Below are 10715 nucleotides of genomic sequence, written 5' to 3'. Positions count from 1 at the left end.
AATATGTGTCACGGGGGGGGTTTGAGGGAGAGCTTGGGGAGCGCGTCGGGGGGGCCGGTCTGCGTAGTTGACATGTTTTGAGAGGGAGATTCATCATTGAACTCATATCCATTGCAATGTGCATTGGGAAAGGCGTGGTAATAGTGTGTTTAGTAAATCTGTAATACCCTTAAGATGAGCCCCTGGCGCATCCCAAATCCACCCCAGTTTTAACTCCCCCCCCCCCCCCCCAATCCTCTGCATACTCCATTGGCTCCTACATCATAGCTCTGCCCCTTTTACGTTTGCCCCACCCCCTCCACCAGCAGTAAAAATCATTTAGAAAGGTGGCAACCTTAAAGAGCAAGGAAAGGCTTCTACTATAGCCCTTAATATAGTGTAGAGCCCCCTTGCCTGTAGCAAATTGGCAACTTTATTTTTGTTAAGTAATGCTCACTTCTCCCAAAAATTGCCTTCTAACTTTGCTGTATTTCCAGTCTGTGCCATCTTGAATTTCCGCCGCTCGCACCCCCCATGGCCCCATGGCAACCAACCCCCCCCCCCGCTCGCACCCTCCCATGATGACCAAACCCGCCCCCACTCGCAGCCCCCCCCTGTGGCCACCAAACACCCCCCCGCCTCCACGCTCCCGCAACACTTGCCTGGTCCTTCTGTGCGTCTGTGTGCGCGCTCACAGGGGCCAGGGTAGGGCAGAGGAGGGGAGCGCGCTTGCTAGGGTCTGAGCAGGAGTGATGCATTATGGGAATCCTCTCTACCCAGCTCGGCATTTTTTCTTCCTGTTTGACTTCAGATCATCTGAACGGGAGAAATATGGGGAGACTTAAGGGCACTATTGAGAGAACTGAAGGTATGCCTGCAGCTTGAGATTAACTCTTTATTAGCCTTTCCTTCTCCTTTAATAGTAAGCACCATTGGCGCTGCTTTCATTGTCATTTGGCAGGTACCAAACTCTCTATGTGCCAAACTAGGGGTCCTCAAACTACGGCCCGCGGGCCAGATCCGGCCCCCCAGGGGAGTTTACCTGGCCCCCCGCTGCATCCTCACCCCTGGCGGGGGGGGGGGGATATTGGAAAAGAATGCAGGAGTGGGCCACAGTTTGACAACGGGGGTGGGGGGGTGATGGCAGTGCAGCCCCCCAACAGTCTGAGGGCTGGCCCCTTGCTTAAGAAGTTTGAGGACCCCTGTGCCAAACACACTCTCCAAACAATATAGTTAGAACTACAACTGGCAGCTGTGTAAAACTGAAATAAAGGGGGGGGGGGTGCTGAACTATGATGCATGTAGTAAACATAGAAAGAGCTGAGGTAAACAGCAAGCGGCAAGCACTCGGTATAAGTTTATGTAAAGTTTAGGCACTGACCCAATCCAGTGTGTGGTGGTGCATTGAAATGAATCAATTATTTCTATGTAACTGTAAGAATTACCGGCAGGCTGCCATTTTAGGGTGACTCCATCTGGTATTATTATGCCCAAATGGGGTCCAAAGCAGTGGATGGGAAGTCCCAGAAAGCTCCAGAACTGCGCTGACATGCTTTATAAAGTGGGGATGCACCGAATCCCGGATTCAGTTTGGGATTCGTCTGGATCCGCCGGTGTGGATTCGGGGGTTCGGCTGAACCCAAAAACGAGGGTTGGGTGCATCCCTATTATAAAGTCCTATAAATATTTAGTGCAATGACTGGTCAGTATAAGGCATTTTAAACAAGAAAGTGAATGACCTGAAGGGAAACACTTTAAAGAACAAACGGACAGAATATTTATTTAACAGTTTTATTTCTGATTATAGAAGTCACACAGAGATCACTGAGTTACGTGGCTGCATCGATATACACAACCATACTGACAGCACTGCGGCCTGCTGATTAAAGTTATATATTTGTGTTTGTATGGTTACTAAACACCGTACACTTGGAATTGTAGCAATACATATCATTGTCCTGCACATCAGCCAATCAGCTTTCTCCTTACTCGACTGTTGTTTGAGGGCTTTGGATATAGAGATACCATTCTATTTGCTTAATTACGCCGCTTAAATATAATAAAAAGCATTTGTACTTAGATTTCTGTGCTTAAACATGAATATAATAATATATATATATATATATATAATAATACCTTGATACAAAGTACATAGTCATCAGTAGAGAGACAAGCTACCCGGTCACCCAAAGCAATATCAGCTGTTCAGCCTACATTAAGGACCCTGCTTAGTCTTACCCTCTCATGCTCCTAGGAGTAGCACTGACAGGGTCACATGACTGGTCATAGTAAGGGCACTACTCAATGGGACAGGTTGACAAAAGCCTACTCCTATTGGTGTGTGGTCCCTGGTTGTAATTCTGCTCTAGTTACCTATTCATGGGGGTTCTAAAGAACTCAGTGTAGGTACTAGTTCTTGTTGTACACTTTGCATGGTGCCATAGGCATTCGTCCGACCTAACGTTTGCTTCATCTTGGTGGGCAAAGGAACAAAACCACCAGCGTTGGCTTCACAAGGCCAAACCTTTACTGTATTAGCCCAACTGTGATTGTGGGTTGCTACTAAATATATATATACACACACATATATATATTTATATGATGTCTTTTTAGTAACCCCTCCATATATCACTGCTATTGGCCACTTGTAATCATTGGGGTAGAGAAAATTCTACTACACTTTAAGCTTTACTGCTTCTTAGATTCATGCCTACAATGGACATTAAATGGACCTCACATGTACCTGAGAGATCCCCAATCAATTTCACTTAAGTAAAATTCTTGCCAAGATAATGTATTGTCTAAAGGACCATATCTGACTTGGCTATTTTTCTTTCCCCTCTGAGCTTCGCAGTTGAGCTTCCACCAGAACCTCAGTGAGATGAGGCCTGAACAGGGATTTTTGCACAGTGCGTTTGGTCACGGTGCTACAGTTCTGGAAAATTTCATCTGGTTTTGGCCTTGCTGGAACTTTAGGAGCACCAGGATCAGCAGCTGAGAGTGATGTGTTAGAGCCACCGGCTGACGACTCGCCGTCAGAGACTGAGCGTGAACTCGAACTTGAACTGTCCATTCCAGAAGCCATGGAAGACCTGATATCAGCAGATGTAACTGACGAATCGCCCACAGACTGAGACCGGTCTCTATCTTCCATCTTGGTTCCAACTCGCTCTTCATAGAGATTTGGTGTAGAGATGTACATGTCTCGTCGAAGAATGTTTTGGAACTTCTCACATGGATTCCTGTATGGCTTTAGGTAGATGGATGGGATATATCCCGTCCTGCTGTTGTACCTAGAGTAATGTACCACACAACACATTTTAATCACTTATCTGCTTTATTGGATGTGTGTTACCCATTTCTTCTACCAATATCTGGTGGTACGGTCTACAAGGCCAAAAGCAACCAATCAGTTGTTTTCTATAGCCCAATCAAAATGGAGGGTTGATGTTGCTCTGTAGCATAAAGATGAGATCTTACCTGATCAGCCACCAGCCATTATCGGATTTCTGCAAAACTTCCACAATGACTCCGATACCAATGGAAATTTCATCAAAGTTCTGGGCCTCGTAGGCTTTCAGTACAACACAAAAGGTTCCTGGGAAGAAAAAAAAAGATGTGAATTAGAATGGTGTAATTAAGAAGATAGAATCCAAGACTGATGGACCGCCTAAGCTGGTATATTATACGCCGCAATGATGGTGGAAACCCTCAGCCAAGTGTAGCTTCCTTGCATTTGCTAAAACCATGAGGTCCATCAAAAGTTTTGAACCTACCTTGATCTTGACATTCTTGCTTTCTGCAGCCATCTTCAGTATTGCTGTGGGCCTTCAAGTAAGGTGCTGGAAACCAGGCAATTTGCCGATCATCATTCTCAACCAGCCACCACCCTGTAAAAGGAGCATCATTAGACCGCAGGTTCAGAGTTGCTGCCCTTGCCATCCTTATCGCTATCTGCCCTGATAGAGTAGCGATTTGGACACAATTGTTTTGGCCCATACGTATATATGGCTTGTAGATTCACAAGTGACCATTGATAACTGTCTATGCTGCAACTGTCTACAACCTTTCATATCCCCTCCCTTAGTACTTCTGTTGTTACAAAGTAGACAAGGAGTTGGCCAAGTGGATAATGAGGCATAGTTTGATGTCATTAGTAGTGTAACCAGCTGAACAAGGGTTTAACACTCCATAGTGAAAGTTGTTAGGGGGCGTTGGGGGCCTGAAGTTTAACAGAATGTGGAGCACTAGAGGTTGACTACTGCTCTCCTACTCCCTTGCTAATCTGTAGCCAGATGCGGCCTTCCTCCTACTAACCCAGTCCCGCCCGACTAACTGCGGGACAACTAACGACTGCAGGTTCATACAAGGGAGCCTAGAAACGCACCTGTGCTTTCTTTCACCAACACATCCAGCAACTGGTGTTGCTTTGCTCTGAATGGCTTATTTTTCAGGTCGACCGTTTCAAAGTCAGCAGTGCAGCGATACGTCAGGGAGACAAGTGGTCCGGAGACGTTAAAATTCTGATTTGGGCAGATGCTCTTCTCTTCCTTGTTGTCGGAGGGCATTATCACCAGACTGGAACAAACACAATGGCAGGTTATTTCAACATTACACTATGCAAACAAAGCAGGACTGATGTTTCCTTTCCTTATAGATACAACAGAGCTCTTGCCAAACCACTTGCAATAACAACAAGATATACAGTTTCACTTGTGAACAGTATCTGAACATAATCACACCGATCACTGACCTCACACTCCCTGAACCACAATATAAACGTTTCCACCCAATAATGTCAATGTGTTTAGCTGAAAGGTCAGGCCAAATCAGGATAGTGACGTGAGAAATCACAGCAATACTTGCTATTTTGGTTAAATACACATATGGATGAAATAAAACGCATCCTGCCTCTTAAACTTAGGGTGGGTAGAGTAATAAAAGGTGCAAAGTTAGGTACAGGAAGTATAACCCACAGTAACCTATCAACTTTACTGGTCACAAACATCTGACCTGGTGCTATCCGTAACTAGACCTGGCCAAACGTGAGCCCTTTTTAATTACACCACCGCCTGTAAACGGCTAAAGGTGGCCATACACGGGCAGATTGTAGCTGCCGATATCGGTCGCTTGGACAGATTTGGCAGCTTATCGGCCCGTGTAGGGGCAGGAAAGAGGGGCCTGCCCGACCAATATCTGGCCTGAAATTGACCAGATATCGCTCGGGCAGGTTAAAAGATTTAGCTGGATCGGGGACCGCATCGGCTCATTGATGCGGTCCCCGAACCGACTGCGCCCATTGCTCCTGTTATAATTCGATCGTTTGCCCCAGGGCCAAGCGATCGAATTAGCCTACATTTTCCTGATATCACCCACCCGTAGGTGGGGATATCAGGAGAAGATCCGCTCACTTGGCGAAGTCGCCAAGCGAGCGGATCCTAACTTGTATGGCCACCTTAACTCTGTGTTAGGATGCACCATATAAATGCAAATCTGCCTTGGTAACAGTTAAGGTTTCAGCTGCCGATACCGGTCCTTTAGACCAATTCGGCAGCGGTATGGGCACCAATGACGGGTCTCCCTGAAATCAGCCAGATCTCGATCGGTCAGGTTTGATTTTTCCGTTGGATTGGGTACCACATTGGCTCGTTGATGTGGTCCCAGAACAGACAGCACCTATACCCGCCGATTAAATTCAATCCTTTGGGCCGTAGGTGGGCATATCGATAGAAGATGTCGCCAAACAAGCTTACAGTGTATGGCCACCTTTACTCAGCAATACAACTTAGGGTGACGACACACAGAGCTACTAGTAGCAGCTACTTATCACGGCTGTTAAAAGAGATTATTTACTGATAATTGTCTCTACATGTGTTTTAGTAGAGGCAATTCTCAGTATTGTCTAGAGCAGGGTATTTTCTGGAGTTTAGTAGCCATGAAAAAGTAGCTGCTACAAGTAGCTCCATGTGCTTTCACCCTTAGGGAGAGTAATGTCAGCAGCATGTGATATAAAGATTAGGAGGTACACATACATTGGGCTGAAAGCTGGGTTAGATGGGTTAGATGATGCTTAGTCCATGTAGAAGGCACAAACAAGTGGATGCAGAGGAGCTTTCTGCACAATGTACAGCGAGGTTTCTGACTGGAGAATGATCCCGCAAAGTGAATATTTATTAATTATGCCGGATTATTCTCCAATTAGAAACCTTGCTGGACTATTTCCTTATACAAAGAAATGTACAATGTATATTGTGATTTACCCCAGAGAAAAAGGAAGTCACATTTGGCTCTATACTGTAAGTTTGGATTCCAAGGCTCAAAGTGTCTCCCCCCCCACCATCTTTGGTTAGTTTTCAGGATGAAATGGGTAGCGGGGTTCTCTATAAGATGTAAGGGGTATACGCCACCCTGTTCTTGGGTGATCGTCATTACCTGTTTTCTGGGAAGGATGGATTCAAGTCGTTATTGTGCAGGGTGAAAAACTGCACCAGGAGGGGGCACTGCGAGATCTTGGCGTCAAGCCTTAGCAACGCCTGGCAGTAGGTTTCCAGCTTTCGCAGTCTCTCTAAGTACTTTCGGGAGTCCTTTCTCTTAGACCCACCACGTAAGGCATCTGAACAACAATAGAGAAACAATATTTTTGTTAGACTACAATAAATTTCAGTAACAAATAAATATGTAAGATTGATGTTAGTGAACAGTGCCATCTACTGTCAATAAATTGGAATGATAATACTGCAGCAATACTGTATGAATTAATAGGTTTTGTAGCCAGTGAGACATGCGATGGCGCCAAAGATTTTTTTTCCCTTTACTTACACCACAAAACAGGTTTGGAAGCATCAGAGGTATCAAGTATTGCAGATAGATTAAATTGGGCAAGGTCAGACCGACTATGTTACACACCAGCCCTGTTATTAAATCTAAGGATCTAAGCGTAAGCTCTACGGGGCAGGGACCTCCATCCTCTTGTGTATTTGACTCTTAACTTATTGCAACTGTATCTTGTATTTATTTGTATTTATTGTATTTATCTATTATTATCTTAATAACCCCGTTTGTATTAATGTATTCTGCTGTACAGTGCTGCGTACATAAGTAGCACTTTATATATAAAGATATACATACATACTCAACCATGGCTCACCTAAATGTTGCTGAACTACAACTCCAAACATAGTCCAAAGTATTACCAAGGGTTGAAGCATGCTGGGAGCTGTAGCAACATTAGGGATGGAGTCTTAAAGCAACTCTACCTAATAAAATGTTTCCCTATTCGGGTGAGGGGGGTGGTGGGTTGTTGGGGAAATACCTCTTTCATCCAGGGGGGCCTTTTACTGGAAGGACAGGACATCCCAATAAAGGGGCTGAGTTTAGGCACATTAGAAGCTGGATTTGGGCAGATTGAGGGCTGAATTGGCCCAACTGGGACATGTTTAGGGGGTCATAGTGTTTCTGATAGAACCAACTCCCACCCCAAACCTTGTGTCACTCTGTTATTTATTAGGTTGTGCCCTTTAGAGGAATATATACCATAGTTATATATCTGGTGTATAAGGAGGAGACATGTTTGGGACCTGGTTCAGTTGGGAGGCCCAGACTGTCAAAAAAGGGGCAGGACTAAAAGGAGCTGGGTCTGGGTAGACTCGAAGTGGGGTTTGGTCAGATAGGGGGCAGGATCTGCAGGTGGCCAAGTGGTTATATGGGACTCCGCTATCCTGATAACCTCCTTCTTCTCACCCCCCAAGCCTGGTGTCACTCTGCCCTTTATTAGGTTGTGCCCTTTTATAAAGGCAACTAATACCATAGATATACGTGGGTTTACCTTCACGGTAAAAGTTCAGTCAAACCTATGGGAATACTGGTTACTCTATCTATTAACATATATATATATATATTCTATGCCCCTTGTGCCAGTGCCGATGCTGTGTGCCAATAGCAATCTCCCCTGGCATGGCCTCTGGACCCTGACCCAGAATTCTGTGTCACCCGTGTATAAAGCCGCTACTAAAAGGAAGATACAGATAAGAGATTTCACAATGCGATCTGTGTTCCTTGGCACGGCCCCTTATTTACCTGCCGGGAATCAGTTGGAGACACAACCTCATCCAACAATGGTTACACAATGGAGTAGGACCTTTGTACTCTTAGCTACGTTTTTCCTTTTTGTGGGGGCCCTGGACTGCTAAGGGCCCAGGACAAACCTCATCACTACCTTAAAACCCCTAACTATACAGACTTTGGGCAGGTCACCCTCTGCCTCTTGGTTTCACTATGGCCAACTGGGCATTTAGCCTCAAACTCCAGCAACATGCTGCCTGGGGGTTTCTAGTCATTTCTCTTCCTTGTTTTCTGAACAGCAGCTGCCAATAGATAAGGGCAAATTAGCCCACCCTGTGCTGAGGTCGGATAACCGGACCCCCTTGATAATAATTCAGGTCAGAACTCAGTGATACCTTTAAGCTTGGGGATTGTCCTTTCTGATTTCTTCATTGCGCCGGCTTCTAATGGGAATTTCATCTTCAGTTCTTTCTGTGACACGGAGGAAAAACTGTACATTAATCTACTGTATTAGAAAGACAATAATAGCAAATTATTATCCATAATCCGACCCCAAGGTTCCCAAGGACCTGTCTATACCATAATGTGGCCGGGCCCCATTAAAGGCTGAGTTCCCCTTTATGTTAAGCCTAGAAATACTGTTCTATTAATAACAATCACATTTGTAAATCTCAGAAAAAAGACACAGATCCATCCAGTTTAACCTTATATAATAATATTATTATTAATGTGTATTTCTAAAGCACCAAGCTTCCCACGTCATTCAGAAAGTCACTCAGAGCCTTTATCAATGCTTTATTCAGGGATGGGTACATATATTTTTGGGAAGATATTTACAGGCTTGAACCTTCTACAGCAGAACTCATATCCCAAAGACATTTACCTGGAACTTTTTAAACTCCTCCATCGTTCTGTAAATGAGGACCTTGTTGTGGTCCGACCAAAGCACTGAGAACATGTACGTCTGTGGGATGGGAACACAGTTATTATCATTACAGTTACATTATAATGTTACACCTCTGGTTACTATGCACAGGGGATAGGTAGATAGACAGATAGGCAAATAGATAGAAAGATGATAGATTGATAGATAGATAGATAGATAGATAATAGATAGATATTGGATCGGTAGATAGATCAATTGATAGATAGATAGATAGATAGATAGATAATAGATAGATATTGGATCGGTAGATAGATCAATAGATAGATAGATAGATACATAGAAATATATAAATGGCTAGATATAGACTGACAAATAGATTGATAGATAGATAATAGATAGATATTAGATCGGTAGATAGATCGATAGATAGGAGACATATATAAATGGCTAGATATAGACTGACAAATAGATTGATAGATAGATAGATAGATAGATAAAGATTGGTTGAAAGGCAGGCAGATATAAATGGCTAGAGATAGATAGAAAGACAGACAAATAGATAGAAAGATAGATTAGATAGATAGATAGATAGATGATAGATAGATAGATAGATAGATAGATAGATAGACTGATAGATAACAGTGAAATACAAACAGATTATATAGATATAGATAGAAAATAGACAGACTGATAGATGATAGATAATTAGATAAATTGATAGATAACAGTGAAATACAAACAGATGATATAGATAGAAAATAGATAGATGACAGATCTGTCTAATATAAGTGCAGTGTGTCAGTCTGCTCCCCTGCTGGTTCTGACTTTTAAAGCAATGTAGCAGACATCAGACTTGCATCGGCCGGCTTCTGCTACACTATGTTGATAGTCAGAACCACCAGGGCAGGGGATTATAAAGGGGACGGACTGATAATGCTTTCAGAAGCAATTACATTTACACATAACTATAAAATATTGGTGATTCTCTTAGAATTACAATCTATTTCAAAATGTTATACTTGTGTTTACATCCCCTTTATATAGCGCTTCTAACCTTGTGGCTGCCATGGTGCATGAGTCCGATCCCTTGCACTTCCACAGGGTGCCGGCTGCTGCTGTGCCTCATGGTTCCTGGGTGCTTGGGATGCTGCTGGGTGCTGCTGTCACTGATGCTGAGGCTGCGCTTTGCCAACACCTGAATAAATACATGGCTGGGGGCGGGGCCACTAGACTCCCAGCCAATGAGGAAGCAGCTTCTCTGGTTACTTTTTCTCTCTTATGATGTAATGACAAGAGAAAGGAAACTTCTGTTGCAATTTTCTGGAACAATAATAGGTACAAATAATCACTGAGTTGTTTCCTCTTTGCCTTTGGTTTTGAGCAACTGTAATATTTCCTTGTGTGATGGAAGCTTCTGCCCCGGCACAGTGCCCTAATGCCCTTGCTAATCACCCGGGTGTATTTGCAGGCTCATTTACCAAAAAAGTGGGCAAACTGCATTTTGCTCACAACCCAACTTGCCCATTGTACCTTGTTTTGCATGTAGCACTGAGGGTACAAATGGGGGCACATTGGGGACATTCTCCAGCTTGTGAGCAAACTGGTGAGTATTGGGGGTATGGGAGCTGTGTACTCAGGTATAGGAGCCCTGGACTCAGGTGTGGGAGCCCTGGCCTCAGGTATGGAAGCCCTGGACTCAGGTATAGGAGCCCTGGACTCAGGTATGGAAGCCCTGGACTCAGGTATGGAAGCCCTGGACTCAAGTATGGAAGCCCTGGACTCAGGTATG

At 44.2% G+C, this 10715-nt stretch overlaps 1 protein-coding gene across 1 annotated transcript; it reads right to left on the bottom strand.

Moving 5' to 3' along the window:
• Positions 1-1756: 1756 nt before the first annotated feature.
• Positions 1757-10426, bottom strand: noxo1.1 (NADPH oxidase organizer 1). Its single transcript, XM_012970700.2, has 9 exons — positions 10405-10426; positions 9981-10201; positions 8924-9004; positions 8436-8511; positions 6412-6592; positions 4367-4557; positions 3756-3869; positions 3460-3577; positions 1757-3272 (listed from the first exon to the last, which is right to left on the bottom strand). Exons 1-9 carry the CDS (start codon positions 10424-10426, stop codon positions 2804-2806), a joined length of 1473 nt encoding a protein of 490 aa, XP_012826154.1. The 3' UTR covers positions 1757-2803.
• Between the last annotated feature and the right edge of the window lie 289 nt (positions 10427-10715).

Source organism: Xenopus tropicalis, chromosome 9 (genome assembly GCF_000004195.4).
Source record: "Xenopus tropicalis strain Nigerian chromosome 9, UCB_Xtro_10.0, whole genome shotgun sequence".
NCBI lineage: Eukaryota > Metazoa > Chordata > Amphibia > Anura > Pipidae > Xenopus > Xenopus tropicalis.
Note: the sequence above shows the minus strand (reverse complement) of the source record. Positions and strands in the feature narration are given on the sequence as shown.

Excerpts from the sequence above, each read along its gene's own strand:
- noxo1.1 (XM_012970700.2), bottom strand. The coding sequence starts at position 10,426 with ATGCAGTTTGCCCACTTTTTTG. Across the intron at positions 8,512-8,923 it reads AGGAGTTTAAAAAGTTCCAG|AAAGAACTGAAGATGAAATT; the intron begins GTAAATGTCTTT and ends TCCGTGTCACAG. Across the intron at positions 6,593-8,435 it reads GACAATCCCCAAGCTTAAAG|ATGCCTTACGTGGTGGGTCT; the intron begins GTATCACTGAGT and ends ATTGTTGTTCAG.